The 22,670-nt window shown below is 43.0% G+C and overlaps 1 protein-coding gene across 3 annotated transcripts in view; it reads right to left on the bottom strand.

Annotated features, from left to right (window-relative positions):
* IFT80 (intraflagellar transport 80) overlaps positions 1-22,670 on the bottom strand; it is a 188,819-nt gene that overhangs the window by 112,082 nt on the left and 54,067 nt on the right. For all 3 annotated transcript variants that reach the window (XM_073578970.1, XM_073578969.1, XM_073578968.1), the window contains exon 8: positions 2,375-2,512. In XM_073578970.1, coding sequence (XP_073435071.1) covers positions 2,375-2,512 — 138 coding nt within the window. The remainder of the gene's footprint in view (positions 1-2,374; positions 2,513-22,670) is intronic.

The following is a 22,670-nucleotide window of genomic DNA, read 5'->3' as shown; positions in this document are numbered from 1 at the left end:
GCTCGTTGCTCGAGATTTCTGAGCATGTTCAGGTGGTCTCCGGGTATTTTGGGCGTGCTGGTAGATTATGTTTGTATCTCCGCAGCTGCATGATTTGCGGCTGCTAGACAGCCTGAATACATGTGGCTATTCCCTAACAAACAGGCAATCCATGCATGTGTTCAGGTTGTCTAACAGCCACAAATCAGGCAGCTGCAGAGACAAACATAATCTATGAGCACGCCCAAGATACTCAGAGAACACCCAAGTATGCTCGGAAATCTCAAGTAATGAGCACACTCGCTTATCACTAGTCTTAACCAGTAAAAAAAAAAAAAAAAAAAAAAAAAGGAGGTGGCATGGAAGGGAAACCACGTGGCATGGAAGGGAAACCACTCACCTTGTATGGTTGCTGCACAGCAACATGTAACTGGCATGAAATATATATCAGCTGCTGCAAAGACATCGGTCACTGGAAGGATCAAACAGTGCAAAAACGATCGGGAAGGAGATGTCACTCATGCGCTGCTGCTGATGAATCCACAATGGTTTCCAACGGATAAAGGTTTCTGTCCTGATGAAGAGGTCTTGTACGACCTTGAGACGCGTTGACCTTGTAAACCTGTACAATAAATTTTCATCCTTTGGAAACCATTGTGGATTCATCAGCAGGAGCACATGAGTGACATCTCCTTCCCGATCGTTTTCCCATTAGGGGAACCAGTCAGTGGATCTATGTTGCCCAAAACATGGGCAGCAAGAATCAGAGGTCAGCTCCTACATTTTAAAGATCTACTTTTTTTTGCTTTGAAATGCTGGAGTGTTACAGTTGAAAGCGCAGCCAGAGAGGAGGTGACCAGTCCAAGAGGCAGGACCCTGCCAGCTTCACCCTGCCCACTAGTCCAGGCTGACACTTCTCGCTCTAGACACACATAGGGAGAGACCTGTCAGTCAAGCTGAGCAGTCATGAAATCACTTCATTTCCAGCTGTGCTTTCAAGAATGTTCTTTTTTTTTTTTTAATGCCACAGAGATTAACCTTTCCACAACCACATCACATCACACTACATCATGTGGTCTAGACGGGTGTATGGAGCAGTCTCAGAAGCAGAGCTCCCACCACACCCGGCCCATGAGGACTGTGTTGCAATTTAAATGCTGCAGGAAAACACTGACCGCAGCACTCAGATGACGGTATTGTCAGTTTGTGAATGCACGGGCTCCCATCGCATCCAGAACGGTGGGGGACACGTAGTGGAGGAACAGCAGTCATTCAGATAGGGGAGTGTGTGTGCTTTTGTATCTTAAGACGACCACGGGTCCCATTTATAAAATAAAATATAGCAGTGGACAAACTCTTTAAGGAATTACTATTGAATATCAGCAAGGACTCAGACGCCTCTTTAATTTCTCTGTTTACAAACAAGCAATTTGGGTAAAAATACTGATGAAGCCTTCCCAGCAATGTATTTTCTATTGGAATGGGCAGAGTGGCTGTTGTAACATGCCCGCCCAGCGTACCTCCAAGTTGCCGATTGTGCCCAGAAGGCACGACATAAGTCAAGTGCAAGTTCCCTTTTCTATATGACTTCATACATGATAATTATTGGTTGAACAGATATTGTGCATGTGTTTATGTATTACACGGCGGATATATATTACTGTAAAGGTTACTCTGCACATTTACTGCTTTTATATACATAACTTACCTTTCCTCTTCATTGTTCTGTAAGTCTCAGTATTTATTAGTGGAAACTGCATTTACTTGTAAGTCGTAGATTTTGACATTTCTGTCGTTCTTCCAGTAGGCAGGTTCATGCGACTAGATCCAATTCACAGACCCAGGCCTCCCCCAAGCTGCGTCCTGAAGGCGCTATGGCAGGGGTTTACTGAATCCTAAAATACTGTAATCATGGGGAGGCTGATAATATTATTAGCATCTCTCTAATCAGAGACAATGATATCACTGGGAGCCACAATAATCAGAAACGCACAATCGAGAACCCCCCGGAGGCCAGCTGCTTGGACAAGAACAAGAAGGAAACACAATAGCTCGAGTCCCCTTTACCCTTGGGTGCTGGCTGCAGCTGCAACCCCTGCTTCTACTCCATGAGGTCTAGTTAATATACTGTGGACAGTCACCCCTCCCAGAATACATGCTAAACAGTGCTTGGAAAAGAAAAGCTCATTTCTTTAAGGATCTTTTTTTAACAACTTATTTTCTCTGCGGTTCCCAAATCCACCCTGAAGACGCCAAATTGTTCTACGAGGGTTAGTGTAACACCGATAACTCCGGAATCAGGATAAAATCAAAATAATTCTCCTGTTCAGGAGTCCTCAAGAAATTGCAACCTTTTAGCCATTCTATGTATTTAAGAATTAAGATCCATCCTTACCCCAGTTTTATCACACAGGCGCAGAGTCTGGAAAGAGCCCACAGCAAACAATTCTCCATCGGGCGCCCAGGAAACAGACGTTATGGGATATTCATGAGAGGGTGAGCTGTATAGGGCTCGTCCGTAGCTGTCCCAGACCTTCAAGAGGAAAAACAGAGACTAAGGTTTGGCATATGCAGACAATATCACAAACGCGCGCCATAGACACGGGCGTGCCTACAACATTATGCAGGAAAACACACACCTTAACCGAGAATTCATGGGTTTTCAATGGGGAGAGGAAACTGCTGCCAGATACCCCAACAGCAATTTAATGCCATTGAAAACAAAGGATTTATTGGGAGAGGGCAGAGACACCCCACTTCACGTTTTCAGATAATGTGCATAGAGGCCTTGATAGATCAACTACTATTAATGGAAAAAAAAGAAGCGCACAGTTTGCTGGATGAAATGAATCCTCTTGTATAAAACCATAAATAATCCCACATCAGTCGCATCCTTTAAAGACTTTTGGACTAAATGGATTTTAAAAGAAGTTTTCTCAGAATGGAGATCACCAAGCTACAGGGTCCGAGCCCTCTGTGACGGCAGTGAGAAGTGGTCTGAACAGGGCGGTAGTCACACGTATCAGTGCCGCTAATGGCAACATCCATTAAGCTGATAAATGGCCAAAACTCTGTACTCTGCCATTATCACAGGCACTGCACAGAACAGAAATAAAAAAAGGGTTAGGGTGTGTTTTCACGTGGCGCAATACATCAGGATTTGCTGCGGGTTGGACGCTGTGTACAGCCGCAGCGTTCAATCCGCAGCATCCAGATGTTACAGCATAGTGGAGGGGACTTTATGAAATCCCGTCTCCACTATGCGTACAAAGACGCGGGGTGACACACCCAAGAAACCAGACATGCGGTGCGTCTTTATAGACGGCAGTATGTCTATTTATCTTGTGCAAGATAAAGAGCCCAGTCTATAGATAGGATGTGGTGATTCCGCATGTGTTCAATTAACACATGGGTTATCACCGCATGTAAAAAAGGGGGCAGCACTTTGGGAGGAGCGGGCTTTCCGCTGTGTCCAAAGCGCTGTTACTACGCAGCGTGGAAACATACCCTTATTCTCATTTTCATAATTACATATGGTTGGATAGCGTTCAAAAATACAAGCAATTTTGCAATTTACTGCTTATTAAAATTTTCAACTTTTCTTAAGATAGTAAGGCTATGTTCACAGGGCGTTTTTGTAGCATTTTTTATAACCCGCTTTTTACAGTACCAGCAAAAGCTATGAGATTTCAGAAATCCCATGCACACTCCTTTATTTTTTTCTCCTGCCTGAACTTAACACCTCCGAGCCTGTTTTCACCTTCCTGACCAGGCCAAATGTTATAATTCTGACCAGTGTCACCTAATGTGGTTATAGCTCTGGAACGCTTCAACGGACCCCGCTTATTCTGTGGGGGTTTTTTCGTGACATAATTTACTTCATGATAGTAGTAACATTTCTTTGATATAACCTGCCTTTATTTATGGGAAAAAAAAAAAAAGGAAACTTGCTGAAAATTTTGCAATTGTCAAACTTTTACATTTTTATGCCCTTAACCCCTTTACCCCCAAGGGTGGTTTGCACATTAATGACCAGGCCAATTTTCTAACTGACCACTGTCCCTTTATGAGGTAATAACTCTGGAACGTTTCCATGGATCCCGGTGACTCTGATACTGTTTTCTCGTGACATATTGTAATTCATGATGGTGGTAAAACTTCTTCAGTATGACTTGTGTTTATTTTGTGGAAAAAACAAACAAAAACTAAACTAGATTTGGAAAATTTTTTGCAATTTTCCAACTTTGAATTTTCATGCCCTTAAAATCACAGAGATATGTCACACAAAATAGGTAGTAAATTACATTTCCCACATGTCTACTTTACATCAGCACAATTTTTGAAATAGTCATATTTTTTGTTAGGAAGTTAGAAGGGTAAAAGTTGACCAGCGATTTCTCATTTTTACAACACCATTTTCTTAAGGACCACATCACATTTGAAGTCACTTTGAGGGGTCTATATGATAGAAGAAACCCAAAAGTGACACCATTGTAAAAACTGCACCCCTCAAGGTGCTCAAAACCACATTCAAGAAGTTTATTAACGCTTCAGGTGCTTCACAGGAATTTTTGTAATGTGGAAGGAAAAACATGAACATTTAGCTTTTTGTCACAAAATTTTTACTTTAGACCCATTTCTTTTATTTTCACAAGGGTAACAGTAAAACATGGACCCCCAAATCTGTTGTGCAATTTCTCCTGGGCATGCAGATACCCCATATGGGAAAAACAACTGTTTGGGCGCACTGCAGGGCTTGGAAAGGAAGGAGCACCATTTGACTTTTTGAATGCAAGCATTGCTGGAATAATTAGCAGATGCCATGTCGCGTTTGGAGAGCCGCTGACTTGCCTAAACAGTGGAAACCATTTTAGAGACTAGACCCTCAGGGAACTTATCTAGATGGGTGGTAAGCAAGTTGGAGCTGCCATTTCATTTCTCTTTGTTGGACATAAAACTTTTTTATTTTCCGCTGACTGAGCTGTATGGCGGCTTGCTTTTTGTGAAACAAGATGATGTTTTCAGGGGTACCATTTTTATTTACATTCGTCTTTTGGTCGCGTTTGCTTGGTGGTATGATGATAAAGCATCTTGTTTGGAGGGGTTTTCACTGAAGGGGTTAACCGGTCGGAGTTTTATAGGTCGGGTCTTTCTGGATGCAGCGATACCAAATTTGTGTACTATTTGCTTTGTTTGTTTTTTTTCATAAAATTATTTAGTTATTGGTACAATATATATATATTTTCTCTTATTATTTTGCAATTTGTTCAAAAATATTTTCACAACTTTTTTTTTTTTTTACTTGGTCACACGATGAGACTTTCACTTTCTGAAGTCTGATCACTGTTAAAAAGCATTGCAATGCTTTATAGCTTGTCAGCCCTGCGACGCAAGTAAGCTATAGCATGCACTGCGCATGATCTAACTATCTTTCTAGTGCCTGGTGACCCGAAAGTTGTCATGATGACGTTGGGTCCCCATGGCAATGATCAGGCCTCCGCGATGACATCAAGGGGGCGCCAATCCAAGAGCAGACCACTTTTTACAATTCTGACCATTGTCACTTTATAAAGTAATAACTCTGGAACGCTTCCATGGATCCTGCTGATTCTGAGACTGTTTTCTCGTGACATATTGTACTTCATGATAGCGGTAAAATTTCTTCGGTATGACTTGTGTTTATTTGTGGAAAAAAAAAACAAACAAAATTTGGAGAAAATTTTCGCAATTTTCAAACTTTTAATTTTTACGCCCTTAAATCAGAGCATCATATCACACAAAATAGTTAATAAATAACTAGCACAATTTTGGAACCAATTTTTATTGTTACAAGGGTTTTGTTATAAGGCTGGAGTCACACTAACCTGCGCAAAATACGGTCAGTATTTTACATGCGTAATACGGATGACAGACCCCTAAACAGTGCTCCGTATGTCATCCGTAATCAAGGTGTGGTCGCGTATTTTGCGCATGTCAGCATCCGTATGTAATCCGTATGGCATCCGTATGGTGAGATTTTCTCGCAGGCTTGCAAAATGGACATATAATGGAGTCCTATGACAGTTTTAATAAAGAAATGAAAGAATAGATATAGACACATAGAATGCATATATATATATATATATATATATATATATATATATATATATATATATATATACACATACATACATACACTCACTGGCCACTTTATTAGGTACACCTGTCCAACTGTGTGTTAAGACTTAATTTCTAATCAGCCAATCACATGGCGGCAACTCAGTGCATTTAGGCATGTAGACATGGTCAAGACAATCTCCTGCAGTTCAAACCGAGCATCAGTATGGGGAAGAAAGGTGATTTGAGTGCCTTTGAACGTGGCATGATTGTTGGTGCCAGAAGGGCTGGTCTGAGTATTTCAGAAACTGCTGATCTACTGGGATTTTCACGCACAACCATCTCTAGGGTTTACAGAGAATGGTCCGAAAAAGAAAAAAAATCCAGTGAGCGGCAGTTCTGTGGCCGGAAATGCCTTGTTGATGCCAGAGGTCAGAGGAGAATGGGCATACTGGTTCGAGCTGATAGAAAGGCAATAGTGACTCAAATTGCCACCCGTTACAACCAAGGTAGGCAGAAGAGCATCTCTGAACGCACAGTGCGTCGAACTTTGAGGCAGATGGGCTACAGCAGCAGAAGACCACACTGGGTACCACTCCTCTCAGCTAAGAACAGGCATCTGATGGCTACTTTCAGCAGGATAATGCGCCATGTCATAAAGCTCGAATCATCTCAGATTGGTTTCTTGAACATGACAATGAGTTTACTGTACTCAAATGGCCTCCTCAGTCACCAGATCTCAATCCAATAGAGCATCTTTGGGATGTGGTGGAACGGGAGATTCGCATCAGGGATGTGCAGCCGACAAATCTGCGCCAACTGTGTGATGCCATCATGTCAATATGGTCCAAAATCTCTGAGGAATGCTTCCAGCACCTTGTTGAATCTCTGCCACGAAGAATTGAGGCAGTTCTGAAGGCAAAAGGGGGTCCAACCCGTTACTAGCATGGTGTACCTAATAAAGTGGCCAGTGAGTGTATATATATATATATATATTCATTCTATGTGTCTATATCTATTCTTTCATTTCTTTATTAAACCTGTCAGTGTGAGTTTACTGTATAGCGCACTGAATTGCCAGCTTTGCTAAAAGACACCTGGTGCGTATTTCTCGCAAGTCACATGTGTGGTCCGTGTGTAATCCGTATTTTTTGCGCACCCATAGACTTGCATTGGCGTATTACGGGCGTAGTACGCTGTCAATCGCAGCATGCTGCGAGTGGCACGGAGCGTAGGATACTGAGGAGAAATATACGGCTGGTGCGAGTGACCCCATAGAAAATCATTGGTACGTGTCTAATGCGTGCTTTTTGCGCCTCTCACTCTCCCGTATTCCTCGCCAGTGTGACCCCGGCCTAAGGGTTAAAAGCGGACCAGCGATTTTTCATTTTTTTCAACAAATTTTACAAAACCCTTTTTTTTTTTTTTTTTTTAGGGACCACCTCACATTTGAAGTGACTTTGAGGGGTCTATATGAAAGAAAATACCCCAAAGTGATACCACTTTATTAACCCTTCACGTGCTTCACAGGAATTTTTGGAATGTGGAAGAAAAAATAAACATTTACTTTTCTTTCACAAAAATTTTCCTTTAGACCTAATTTTTTTTTACTTTTGCAAGGGTGACAGGAGAAAATAAACAGGAGAAAATGGACTAAACATTTAATTTTTCAATTTCTCCTGAGCATACCGATACCCCATACTCGGGGGAAATCTGTTTGTGCACACGACAGGGCTCGGAAGAGAAAAAGTGCCATTTGACTTTTTGAATGTAAAATATGCTGGAAAAATTAGCGGCTGCCATGTCATATTTGGAGAGCCCCTGATGTGCTTAAACAGTAGAAACCCCCCACAAGTGACACCATTTTGGAAACTAGACCCCTTAGAGACGTTATCTAGATGTGTATTGGGCACTTTGAACCCCCAGGTGCTTCACAGAAGTTTATAACGTTAAGCTGTGAAAGAAAAAAAAAGAAAAAAAAAAATTTTTAAATTACAAATTTTGTATTTTCACAAGGGCAAAAGGAGAAAATGGACCCCAAAGTTTGGGACGCAATTTCTCCTGAGTTTACCGATACCCCATATGTGGTTGAAAACTACTTCTGAGGCACAGTGCAAAGCTCAGAAGGGAAGTAGCGCCATATTACGCGGTGCAGATTTTGCTGCACTTGTTTGAGGGTGCCATGTCACATTGGCAGAGCCCCTGAGGTGACAGAATAGCAGAACCCCCCATAAGTGACCCCATTTTACCAATTAAACCTCTCAATGAATTAATCTAGGGGTGCAGTGATTATATTGACACCACAGGTGTGCAAACTTTTCTATCATTGGGCAGTGAAGAAAAAATAATTTACATTTTTACCACTAAGATTGTGTGTTAGCCCCCAGTTTTACATTTTCACACTGGGAAATGGGTAAAAATGGCACCAAAATTTGTTCCAGAATTTCTGCTGAATGTAGAAATACCCCATATGTGGCTGTACAGTACAGTACTACTTTGCCATACGGAGAGACTCAGAAGGGACAGAGCACTATTTGCCTCCTTAAGCACAGACTTTCCTAGACTAGTTTGTGGATTACATATAAAGAGCCCCAAAGTGTAAGAAAAGCCGAATCCCCCCTCAAGTGACCCCATTTTGGAAATTATAACCCTTTGGCAATTTATCTACAGATGTAGTAACGAATTTGACTCCATCGGTGTTTTCCAGAAACAGGCAGCAGTGGATGTTGCTGAGTGAAAATTGCAAACTGCCGTTGTAGTGACCGTACATTATGCCCAGCTCATGCTTCTGGAGACCCGCACCTGTAAGGCAGAAATGCCAAACATGTGGGCGCTAAATGTGGTTTAAGTAGACTGGGGCTCAGAAGGGAGAAGGAATTTGGATTTGGGAGCGGAGAATTTGCTGAATTTGTTTTGGCGGGTGAGGAATCATAGCGCTTTTCCAGAGCCTGTGTACTACCAGTAACGTGGAAGCCTCCTATATTTCCATTAACAGTTGACAGATAAGAGTGGGGACTTGTTTTTTTGTGGATTGAGTGGAAGCTTTTATTGGGAACATTTTACATAACGTTTGGGATTACAGTTATCCAGCGCTCTACGCTGAGCACTTACGGGTTTCCATCTAAATCTCTAAGTTACGTGACTCCGATGAAACCCCCGAGGGATCCATCTATAATAATAAATGCCCTAACCAGCTTCCGGTTGTAACAACTTCCGTCCAGTTGTAACCGGTGACGTCACCACACACACGCACATGTTAACCCTCAACACACCACACCGCCTCAACACACACTCCTCTCACCTCCACTCATGTCCACTCACTCTTTCACTCCACATACGTTCCTTTCTCTCACTCTGTTTCTCATACTCACACCGTCATCGTCGCTGCCCCGATCCAGGATCCAGACGTTCTCCAGGCCGCCATGTTCTTGCGGGACGCCATCTTGGATTTCGTGAAATCCCGCGATATTCAAGATTGCGTCGCCGCAACAACATGTCGCTGGCGTGGACGACATCGGGATCCAAAAAGATGGCGTCGGCGAAATCTCGCGAGATTTCGCCGACGCCACCTTGCATTCGTGAAATTGCGTCATTTACCTCACGCCGACTTGCTGTGCGAACGCTTGGCAATGCCTGTACCACCATAACTACTGCTGCCTTGGTCCTATGCCTGTTTACTGCCGGTGTCTAATTACTGGACCAATTTGCCTGTACTGCCATAACTATTGCTACCTTGCTACTCTGCCGGTGTCTAATTACAGGGCTAATTTGCCTCTACCGCCATAACTACTGCTGCCTTGCTCCTCTGCCGGTGTCTAATTACAGGACCAATTTGCCTATACCGCCATAACTACTGCCTTTGTCCTCTGCCGGTGTCTAATTACAGGGCCAATTTGCCTATACTGCCATAACTACTGCTGCCTTTGTCCTCTGCCAGTGTCTAATTACAGGGCCAATTTGCCTCTATCGCCATAACTACTGCTGCTTTGGTCATCTGCCTGTTTACTGCCGGTGTCTAATTACAGGGCCAATTTGCTTCTACCGCCATAACTACTGCTGCCTTGCTCCTCTGCCGGTGTCTAATTACAGGGCTAATTTGCCTCTTCCGCCATAACTACTGCTGCCTTGCTCCTCTGCCGGTGTCTAATTACAGGGCTAATTTGCCTCTACCGCCATAACTACTGCTGCATTGCTCCTCTGCCGGTGTCTAATTACAGGGCCAATTTGCCTATACCGCCATAACTACTGCTGCCTTGCTCCTCTGCCGGTGTCTAATTACAGGGCTAATTTGCCTCTACCGCCATAACTACTGCTGCCTTGCTCCTCTGCCGGTGTCTAATTACAGGGCCAATTTGCCTCTACCGCCATAACTACTGCTGCCTTGCTCCTCTGCCGGTGTCTAATTACAGGGCCAATTTGCCTCTACTGCCATAAGTACTGCTGCCTTGCTCCTCTGACTGTTCACTGCCTGTGTCTAATTACAGGGCCAATTTGCCTCTACCGCCATAATAATAATAATAATAATAATAATAATAATAAATTTTATTTTTATAGCGCCGACATATTCCGCAGCACTTTACATTTCAGAGGGGATTTGTACAGACAATAGACATTACAGCATAACAATAACAATAATCACATACAGTAGATTATAACAAATAACAAGAGGAGTGAGGGCCCTGCTTGCAAGCTTACAGTCTATGAGGAAAGAGGTAGACACGAAAGGTGGGTGGTAACAGTTGCTCTGATTGTATGGACCAGCCATAATGTTAAGTGTGTAACAGTACAGACACAGAGGGCTAATGGATGCATAAAGCATGTGGGAACATGATGCTGGGAACCTGGTTATGGTAAAACTTTTGGCTCTGCCACACAGGGATAGGTTAGGTTAATGTGTTGAGGCGATAGGCCAGTCTGAATAAATGCATTTTCAGGACACGCTTAAAATTGTGGGGATTGGGGACTAATCGTATTGACCTGGGAAGTGCATTCCAAAGAATTGGCGCGGCACGTGTAAAGTCTTGGAGACGGGAGTGGGAGGTTCTGACTATTGAGGATACTAACCTCAGGTCATAAGCAGAACGGAGGGCGCGGGTAGGGTGGTATACTGAAACAAGGGAGGAGATGTAGGGTGGTGCTGAGCCATGGAGGGCTTTGTGGGTGAGGGTAATAAGTTTATACTGAATTCTGGAGTGGATGGGTAGCCAGTGTAATGACTGGCACAAGGTAGAGGCATCGGTGTAACGATTGGTGAGGAATATGATCCTGGCTGCAGCATTCAAGACAGATTGGAGAGGGGAGAGTTTGGTAAGAGGGAGACCGATTAGAAGAGAGTTACAATAGTCGAGACGAGAATGAATAAGAGAAACAGTAAGAGTTTTTGCAGAGTCAAAAGTAAGAAAAGGTCGAATTCTAGAAATGTTTTTGAGGTGCAGATGACAAGAGCGAGCCAGTGATCGAATGTGGGGGGCAAAGGAAAGCTCGGAATCAAGTATGACCCCCAAGACAGCGGGCATGTTGCTGGGGAGTAATAGTGGAACCACACACAGAAATAGCAATGTCGGGTATAGGTGCATTAGTAGCGGGAGGAAACACCAGGAGTTCAGTCTTTGACAGGTTCAGTTTCAGATATAGTGAGGACATGATATTAGACACAGCGTTTAGACAATCGCCAGTGTTTTCTAGAAAGGCTGGCATGATATCAGGAGAAGAAGCGTATAATTGGGTGTCATCAGCATAGAGATGGTACTGGAAACCAAATCTACTGATTGTTTGACCAATAGGGGCAGTGTACAAGGAGAAGAGGAGGGGGCCTAGAACCGATCCTTGAGGAACCCCAACAGTAAGGGGAAGGTGAGAGGAGGAGGAACCGGCAAAAGAAACAGTAAAGGAGCGGTCGGAGAGATAGGAGGAGAACCAGGAGAGAACGGTGTCCTTGAGGCCAATGGAATGGAGCATAGTGAGGAGAAGCTGATGATCCATAGTGTCGAATGCTGCAGAGAGATCCAAGAGAATTAGCATGGAGTAATGACCATTTGATTTAGCTGTTAGCAGATCATTAGAGACTTCAGTGAGGGCAGTTTCAGTGGAGTGTAAAGAGCGGAAACCGGATTGGAGAGGGTCGAGAAGAGAGTTTTCTGAGAGATAGCGGATAAGACGGGAGTGGACCAGGCGTTCCAGGAGTTTAGAGATGAAGGGAAGATTAGAGACAGGTCTATAGTTAGCGGCACAGTTTTGGTCGAGGGATGGTTTTTTAAGTAGTGGATGTATGATGGCATGCTTAAATGAGGAGGGAAAAATACCAGTAGAGAGAGAGGTTAAATATTTTAGTTAGGTGAGGGGTGACAGCAGGGGAAAGGGACTGGAGGAGATGTGACGGAAATGTGTCACTGGTGCAAGTAGTTGGGCGAGAAGATGCAAGGAGCCTGCTTACTTCTTCTTCTGTGACTGGTTCAAAATCAGAGAGTGAGTTAGATGCAGTGGGGGAGGGAGGACGGTGCATGGTATGAGGGGATTTGGAGATAATTTCCTGTCGGATCTGGTCAATTTTTTCTTTGAAGTAATTGGCCAGATCGTCAGCTCGGAGCTCCGTGGTTGGGGCCTGTACTCTTGGATTGAGTAGAGAATGAAAAGTGTCAAAGAGACGTTTCGGGTTATTTGACAGTGAGGTGATGAGGGTGTTGAAATAGGTTTGTTTGGAGAGGTGAAGGGCAGTGTTGTATGTTCTAAGCATAAACTTAAAATGGATGAAATCTTCGTGTAGATTGGATTTTCTCCACAGACGTTCGGCGCACCTGGAGCACCGCTGCAGGAAACGCGTTTGCACCGTGTGCCAGGGTTGTCGCCGTCTGTGTTGTGGTGTTCTATTTATAGGGGGTGCAAATTCATCCAGGGCAGTTTGAAGTGTTTCATTGTAATGCTTCAATGCAGAATCAGGACATGAGAGGGAGGAGATAGGGGCCAATGAAGACTGCAAGTTCTTCATAAGTTTCTGGGTGTTAATGGCCTGTATGTTTTCTATAAGTCTGGACAGTGGGGGTGACCTGAGCAGCCTGGCAGTTCTTTATAGAGAATGAAAGAAGATTGTGGTCAGAGAGCGGGAGAGGGGAGTTTGCAAAATCATCCACTGCACAAAGCCGAGAGAAGACCAAGTCGAGGGAGGTTCCGTCTTCATGCGTTGGAGAATTAGTGAGCTGCGAAAGGCCAAATGAGGAGGTTAGAGATAAAAGGTGAGTAGCAGATGGGGAGAGGGGAAGAGCAATGGGGATGTTGAAATCTCCCATGATGAGGGTAGGGATGTCACAGGAGAGAAAATGTGGAAGCCAAGTGGCAACACCACCGCCACTCGCATGGAGAAGGGGGTGTAGAGTCTGACGGCATGGACCTCAAAAGAAGGGAAGACAAGTGAGGGTACTTGAGGGATAACCTGAAAGGTACATTTTGGTGATAGGAGCAGACCAACGCCTCCACCAGCTCTATTGTCTGATCTTGGGGTATGAGAGAAGTGTAGCCCCCCATATGAAAGAGCAGCAGCAGCGGTAGTATCTGACTGCTGGATCCAGGTTTCAGTAAGAGCCAGGAGGTTAAGAGAATTAGAAAGGAAGAAGTCATGAATGAAGGAGAGTTTGTTACACACTGAGCGAGAATTCCAAAGTGCACAATTAAGAGAGATAGATGGCATGCAGGGAATATTAATAAGATTAGAGGGGTTTCTGAGTGTAGCAGTGGGGGGGTTTGACTTTCTATAACATGGGGTACCAGGGTTGGGAGCAATGTCTCCTGCGATTAGGAGAAAGAGGATAGAAAGAGTGAGCAGATGGTTAAGTGATTTGTGAGAGCGTCTCTGGTGTTGAATGGTGGGACTGCCTGGATCTGTGCAATTTAACAATGTGAAAAGAGCGTGAGTGCTATACATAGGAGAGGAAAGGAGTGAGGGGCCAATATGGATGGAGTGTGGAGAATTAATGCCAGGGCGGTGGATGTGTGTGAATGCAGCGGCCAGGATATAAATTACACAAATGCATATGGTATATATTTGTTGTACTCCAATTGTACCGGGAGTAGATGTATATAAATGTCTTACCTGTCTCCTGCCCTGTCTAACTGCCATGTTATAACTGCCAGAAGTACTTTGATACATGTACTTAGATTACATGTGCATAAATGCCACCCCTGCATAAATGCTCCCCCTAGCTATGTCCGAATATATAGGAGATTAAGGCTAAGTTTTTTTTGTTTTTTTTTGGCTCTCTCTTCTCGTTAATCAATCACACTAAATTGAGACACCAGGACCCAATAAAATGTTGTGGTCAAATAAACACATGTCCAGCACTACATGGATCATAAAGCACTTTGAAAAGTTTCTTGACCTCACAACATAAGGGGACAAGCAGAGTAAGTTGAAAAAAACTATATACCAGATATAAGTTTGCAGAGTTGAAAACACATAGATAGCATTCAGGATTAACTGCTTGCTGACATTGAATGGAGACACAGGAGTGGATTCAGAGCAGAGATTGGAAAAGCTGGTTACCAGATATAAGTTTGCAGAGTTGAAAACACATAGATAGCATTCAGGATTAACTGCTTGCTGACATTGAATGGAGACACAGGAGTGGATTCAGAGCGAGATTGGAAAAGCTGGTTACCAGATATAAGTTTGCAGAGTTGAAATAACTACTGCTGCCTTGCTCCTCTGCCGGTGTCTAATTACAGGGCCAATTTGCCTCTACCGCCATAACTACTGCTGCCTTGCTCCTCTGCCGGTGTCTAACTACAGGGCCAATTTGCCACTACCACTTCATAACTACTGCTGGGCAATTACAGGGTCAATTAGCATCTGTTTACTCTACAATACTCCAGGACGCCTTCTTCACTGCCAGATAACTGCCAAATAGACTCCTTTACATGTGCCAACATGAGTCATAACAAAAAGTATGCCAATGGCAGTGAAAGGAAAGCAACTTTAGCACTACGACAAAAACAACGCCGTGCTAATGAGACTCCTGAGGAAAAACACCATCGCCTTGAGAAGATTAAGGCTTATAAACGCCGTCGCCTCACACACGAATCCCCTAACTCTAAATCCATAAGATTGGCTGAAGAAGCCTCTGCACGCCGTCACCGCCGACAACAGACGGCCTCTTCCTCATCATTATTATTAGACTCACAACAGGATGCTTCCACATCAGCATGTGGAACAATTTACTGCTACACTTCATCCCATATGCCGTTCACTGACATAACTAATCAGCAATCTGTTTCTGCCCTATCAATACCACCATTCAATACCGATGCACAGTATGCCAATGCCAGTGAAAGGAAAGCAGCTTTAGCACTACGACAAAAACAACGCCGTGCTAATGAGACTCCTGAGGAAAAACAGCAGCGACTTGACAAGATTAAGGCTTATAAACGCCGTCGTCTCACACACGAATTCCCTAACTCTAAATCTATTACATTGGCTGAAGAAGCCTCTACACGCCATCACCGCCAACAACAGACGGCTTCTTCCTCATCATTATTAGTAGACTCACAACAGGATGCTTCCACATCAGCATGTGGAACAAGTTACTACCACACTTCATCCTATATGCCGTCCACTGACATAACTAATCAGCAATCTGTTTCTGCCCTATCAATACCACCATTAGTCAATACCAACGCACAGTTTCTTCACATACAAGCTGCAGTTAGCCCACAGAAAGTGCAACCAAGACAAATATACGTTGGTCTCAAAACTAGGCGCACCCCATCGGTTGGACATGCACTTCTACTACAACCTCACATTTTCACTAATGATGAAAATAGTATTACCGAACACAGCTGTGGTGACATGACCCATGTATGTGAGCATTGCGAAGCTTTGCATTTTGTAGCAGAGATACCTTCTGATAACAACTTTACGCTCTGCTGTCAGAAGGGTAAAGTCCATGTACCCATACTACAATATCCTGATGTCTTTACACGTTTGCTGAAAGGGCAAAGTGAATTTAGCAAAAATTTCATGGATAATATTCGAAGTATTAACAGTTCCTTTGCTTTTGCCTCCATGGGTGCAAATATTTCACCACCTCCTGGATATGGCCCATACTGTTTCCGCATACATGGCCAGATCTATCATAGAACTGAAATACTACATCCCTCAGATGACCAGCAACGCGCATTTGCCCAACTTTACATTCTTGATACCACTTCCGCAAACGAACAACGCTTACGATGTAAAGAAAATCAAAAATGTCATCCTACATTGATGAACATTATTGCCCTTCAAATCCAAACTATTAATCCTTTTGTGGAAGCTTATCAAATGTTACGTGATGTGGAAGAACAAGAAAAAATTAAATCTCTACAAAACGGAACTGTCATGCCAAACATCACTATGGCTATTAAACAAGATCGTACTCAAGACCCTCGACGCTACAATAATCCCACTGTCAGTGAAGTAGCAGTCGTGTTTCAAAATGACAATGGTGAGCCACTAATGTCCACTCGCAGGATTTCAGAATACTCAAGATGGCATGGCCGCAAGAACATGTCGCCGGCGTGGACAATGTCGGGATCCAGGATGGCGCCGGCGGAAGATGTCGGGGATCGTGGAGCAGCGACGATGACGGTGTGAGTATGAGAGACGGAGTGAGAGAAAGGGTCGTATGTGGAGTGAAAGAGTGAATGGACGTGAGAGGAGATGGTGAAAGGTGAGAGGAGTGTGTGTTGAGGCGGTGTGGTGTGTTGAGGAGGTGTGTGTGTATTGAGGGTTAACATGGCAAGAGGTGTGTCACTATCCTCTCGATGCGATAGCATCGGGCCTTAATCTACTATAATAAATGCGCTAAGCAGCTTCCGGGTTGTAACAACTTCCGTCCAGTTGTAACTGGTGACGTCACAGCACACCTCTTGCCATGTTAACCCTCAACACACCACTCCTCAACACACACTCCTCTCACCTTTCACTATCTCCACTAATGTCCACTCGCAGGATTTCAGAATACTCAAGATGGCATGGCCGCAAGAACATGTCGCCGGCGTGGACGTCGGGATCCAGGATGGCGCCGGCGGAAGATGTCGGGGATCATGGAGCAGCGACGATGACAGTGTGAGTATGAGAGACGGAGTGAGAGAAAGGGTCGTATGTGGAGTGGATGTGAGTGGAGATGGTGAAAGGTGAGAGGAGTGTGTGTTGAGGTGTGTGTGTATTGAGGGTTAACATGGCAAGAGGTGTGTCACTATCCTCTCGATGCGATAGCATCGGGCCTTAATCTAGTTCACTATAATGAGGCAGCAGATTTAGTCTGGACTCTACCTGGCCTCTGTTCAGCGGTGTCCTTTTCAGAAGTGCACAAAACTGTGGCCGACGGCACTTTTATGCAATCCTAAAAAGATGGACACCCTCGGATCACTGGTCCTATGGCATCCACTGTGCCTCCATCTGCCTCATAGGGAATTTTCCACTGGGAGTTCTGTCTAAATCACGTATTTCAGAGATTTACACAGAAACCCCGATGTAAGGGTTCAGCGCAGAGCGCAGGATAAATGTGCGCCGAGTCTTACTGTGATCTTTGGGAGGCAGAATGAAAAAAAAAAAAAAAAAAAAAAAAAAAAAAAAAAAAAAATCAACAGCATGTGAAGAATTGGTTTTATTTATTTTTTACGCCGTTCCTCATGCAGTATAAATAATTAGGCGACTTTATTCTTTGGGTAGGTGTGATTACAGAGACACCAGATTTATAGCGAGTTTTTATGTTTGGCTTCTGTCACACACTAAAAGACTTTTTTTATTGCGAAATCTAGTTTTTGCATCACCATATTTTGAGAGCTATAATTTTTCCAAATTTCAGCCGACAGAGTCATGTGAGGGCTTGATGTTTGTGGGACGAGCTGACGTTTTTATTGGTACAATTTTGAGGCATATGACACTTATTGATCGCTTTTTATTCTGATTTTAGAGAGACAGAATTAACTAAAACCAGCAATTCAGGAATTGCTTTTTCTTTCTTTATTTTTTTTTTATACTGTTCCGTGTGTGGCAAAATTGGCAAAGCAGTTTTATTTTTCGGGTCAGTACGATTACAGCGATACCTCATTTATATCTTTTATTATGTTTTGTCGCTTTTACACAATAAAAACTATTTTATAGAAAAAATTATTATTTGTGCATCGTTTTATTCGGAGAGCTATAACTTTATTTTTCTGCTGATGGAGATGTATGGCAGTTTGTTTTCTTGTGGGACAAGATGACATTTTCATTGGTACCATTTCTATTTACATCCCTCTTTTTTATCGCGTTTTATTGCACTTTTTGTTTGGCGGTATGATGATAAAGAATTGTTTTTTTGCCTCGTTTTTTATTTTTTTACGGTGTTCACTGAAGGGGTTAACAAGCAGGACAGTTTTATAGAGCGGGTCATTACGGACGCGGCAATACCAAATATGTGTACTTTTATTGTTTTTTTTTTTTTTATTTACATAAACCAATGTATTTATTGATAAAATATTTATTTCTAATTTTTCTTTATTTGGGGATTTTTTTAAAAACAATATTTTTACACCTTCTAATATTTTTTTTTTCAACTTTATTACACTGTCCCAGTATGGGACATCACTATATTACATCAGATTGCTGATCTGACACTGCACTGCAGGGTATCAGATCAGGATTTGACAGGCAAGGAAGGAGGCTTCTCAGGTCCTGCTCTTGGCAGGCACTGACAAGCCACCTCCCTGCAGGACCCCGTGGCCATCTTGGTGTCTCCATGGAGACCACCAGAACAAATCGCATTGCGTTGCTCTGGTGGGAGCGCGCAAGGAGGGGGCTCCCTGTGCGGTGCCTCTCTATGCCACTGTCACTACTGACAGCGGCATCAGAGGGGTTAAATGCCCGCGATCGCACCGATCGTAGGCATTGCTGCGGGGTGTCCGCTGTCACATACAGTGGACACCCACACGCGATCGCCGCTCAGCGTGAGGCTGCGGCGATCATGGCGCTGTACTAGTACTGCTCTGGGCACAATCGCACCTCCCACAGAGCAGTACTAGCACAGCGCATGTCACAAAGGGGTTAATCAACATTTTAATCAATAGATCTTTGAATAATAAAATCCATAATTGGATTTGTTAAAAAAATGTTCCTGTGTTGAGATCATCTTATAACTGTGCCCCTGCTGTGTAACGGCCGTGTCTGACTGTACAGGAACCTGGTCTGATCATACCACTGCTCCTGGGCAGGGGAGGAAGCAAAAGAGAGGAAACAGACAGGACAGCAAAGGATCACAGCTGAAATATTGCTTAAAAACAGGCAGGGAAAAGTTTTGACTCAGAAAAAGAATCGACGGCAATCCCCTGCTTCGTAGCTTTTTAAAATCTGCATCATGTCGATTATTTCAGCATTTTTTTTTTTCACCCATAGAAAGCAATAAGAAGGTGACAAAACACAGCAAAAAAAAAGTAACAGCGTTTTACAGCATATTTTTTTTAGGCATTTTTGGTGATGAAAACTACATTTTATAAAACATAAAACCTGCAAAAGACAAAGTGAGCAAAAACCCTGCTGTAACTAAATAAGTAAAAGCAAAAGTGCATCTAAATAATACAGAGTTTTAGTAATACTGTTTTTGATCAAAAGTAGCATGAAAGCCATCCCACCATGACAAGGTAACTCTGTTCGGGATAGTTCTACACTGTCTAATATTAAAAACCTTGCTTTGTGTCAAAGTTGACCTCAATGTGTGAACAAGGGCAGACAAAAGGACTGGGTCCCAAACAGTAGACACCAGTCTGGGGAAGCCTTATATACAATTTCCAGCTCAGGAGAGGGAGGCCACACCCCAGCTTGCACAGAATGCAAAAAATACAAAGAAAAAACACAAAAATTGAGCTTGGTTTGAGATGATACACATGCAGCGTATAAATGCATGTTGACATTGGCCATAAAACATAAAACCTGCAAAAGACAAAGTGAGCAAAAACCCTGCTGTAACTAAATACGTAAAAGCAAAAGTGCATCTAAATAATACAGAGTTTTTAGTAATACTGTTTTTGATCAAAAGTAGCATGAAAGCCATCCCACCACGACAAGGTAACTCTGTTCGGGATAGTCCTACACTGTCTAATATTAAAAATATTTTTGTGTTTTTTCATTCTGTGCAAGCTGGGGTGTGGCCTCCCTCTCCTGAGCTGGAAATTGTATATAAGGCTTCCCCAGACTGGTGTCTACTGTTTGGGACCCAGTCCTTTTGTCTGCCCTTGTTCACACATTGAGGTCAACTTTGACACAAAGCAAGGTTTTTAATATTAGACAGTGTAGGACTATCCCGAACAGAGTTACCTTGTCGTGGTGGGATGGCTTTCATGCTACTTTTGATCAAAAACAGTATTACTATAAACTCTGTATTATTTAGATGCACTTTTGCTTTTACTTATTTAGTTACAGCAGGGTTTTTGCTCACTTTATCTTTTGCAGGTTTTATGTTTTATGGCCAATGTCAACATGCATTTATACGCTGCATGTGTATCATCTCAAACCAAGCTCAATTTTTGTGTTTTTTTTATTTTATAAAACATGTATTGTAGACAGAACACATGTAATTTGCACCCAAAAACTTTCCAAAAACGTATGTTTTGAAAACAGAGGTTTGGAATTCAGAAAAAAAAAAGCAGCAGCCAAAGCAGCATGTCACAGCCTAACTTTTTTTTTTTTTTTTTTTTTTTTTTTATTTCTTACAGTTCATTGCCTTGGAGACCAACCACCGCTGCTAGATAGAAGAACATGTGCAGTGCTTACAAGCTCTTTCTAAGGAGTCTGTAAGCACTGACTTAAACTTGGCTGGGATTGTGCCATTACTTCCCATTTTTGGCCAGCTACAGCGCAGTGGTCGGACTCCTAGGCAACAAGCTGTAAAAATAAAAAAGTTAATAGCTCAAGAACAGCTGCAAATTTTAATCAGCAGTAGATCGCAAAACTGTTTGTTTTTACAAGCACTGACAGCACCCATTCATGAAATTAGGAATAACCCTCTAATTCAGGGATGTCAAACTCAAATACACAGAGGGACAAAATTAAAAGCTTGGACAAAGTCATGGGCCAATATTCATATTTATTAAAAAAAAAAAAAAAAAAAAAAATGTCTACAATTGAGGAAATTTTTCCATATCAGCAAATATAACAATTAACTTTTTCATATGGAACCAAACTTAAAGCTGATGTCCCAGGAACAAAGTACATTTTAATGAAGAGATCGTAGAATAAAATATTGGAATAATACGTTATGTAAGAGCAGTAAAAAGCGAATGGCCCAATTTCAAGGGAACCTGACACCAGAAATAACGCTATTGGGGATAATCTGCAAGCTAATAGCATAATGATGCTGTCTGACACCTAAACGCAGCAGGGAAGAGACTAACTTTACTCATTCGGTTTGCAGTCATGGAGGCGGTGCCAGCTCAGAGAAAACAGAGCGGTCACTGTAACTGCCCCACCGGCTCTGACTGACACTCCCTGTGCAGGGGCTGGCTGTCAGTCAGGGGGTGTGTCACGATTACAGCAGCCGCTCTGTATTCGCAGAGCGGTGACTGAAGCCAAATGTTGGCAGATGGAATAAAAGTTAATTTTCTCCCCCATCTATTTGGCTACGTGCAGTTGTCGGACAGCATAATAACGCTATTAACATGCAGATTATCCCCATCTGCAGGTCAATAGCGTTATTTCTGGTGACAGGTTCCCTTTAACTATTTAATAACAAACGATAGTAAATAGTGACAAGCGAACGTGCTCGGATACCGCGTTATCCAAGTATCTTGGGCGTAATCGGATAATATGTTTGAGCCCCTGCGGCACGCCCCAGACACTTGTACAACACGGTATCCGAGCATGTTCGCTCATCACTAAAAAAGCATGATGCAAACAAAAGTGCCCCAACACACAGTAAGAGAACCCCACAGTGCATTCCTTCACACGCACGGTATGATGACCCTACTGTACCCCCCTCCCTTAAATTGCCCCGACAAATGACACCGCAAGAAACGACCTGGAAACCATCTGCAGAGACTTTGAAGACTTAGGCAAGAAAGTGAAAGAACTGGGAGCGCAGGTGGTCTTCTCTTCCATCCTCCCAGTGGATGGCCATGGAACAAGGAGGTGGAATAAGATTCTGCAGGTGAACAACTGGCTACGTCGATGGTGCCGTCAGCAACGATTTGGATTTCTGGATCACGGAGTGAACTACTTATACGATGGACTACTTGCTAGAGATGGGGTGCACCTTACGAAGACTGGAAAGCATGTATTTGGAAGTCGCCTTGCTACACTTGTAAGGAGAGCTTTAAACTAGAACAACATGGGAAGGGAAGCAAAAGACCAGAAAAAGCCATACACCTGACAAATGCTACTGAGAACTCTGCTAATAGAAGTGGAAAGGAAGAACAAAGACGAAAGAATCTAATTAATAAAAATATTGGAGAAAGAGAAACCAATCACAAACTAAAATGTTTCTATACTAATGCACAAAGCATGTGCAACAAACAAGGAGAATTGGAACTACTAACACAGGAAAAGAAATATGATGTCATTGGAATCACTGAAACTTGGTGGGACAATACAC

Source organism: Dendrobates tinctorius, unplaced genomic scaffold, assembly GCF_039654945.1.
Source record: "Dendrobates tinctorius isolate UK_male_01 unplaced genomic scaffold, ASM3965494v1 ptg000060l, whole genome shotgun sequence".
NCBI classification, from domain to species: domain Eukaryota; kingdom Metazoa; phylum Chordata; class Amphibia; order Anura; family Dendrobatidae; genus Dendrobates; species Dendrobates tinctorius.
Note: the sequence above shows the minus strand (reverse complement) of the source record. Positions and strands in the feature narration are given on the sequence as shown.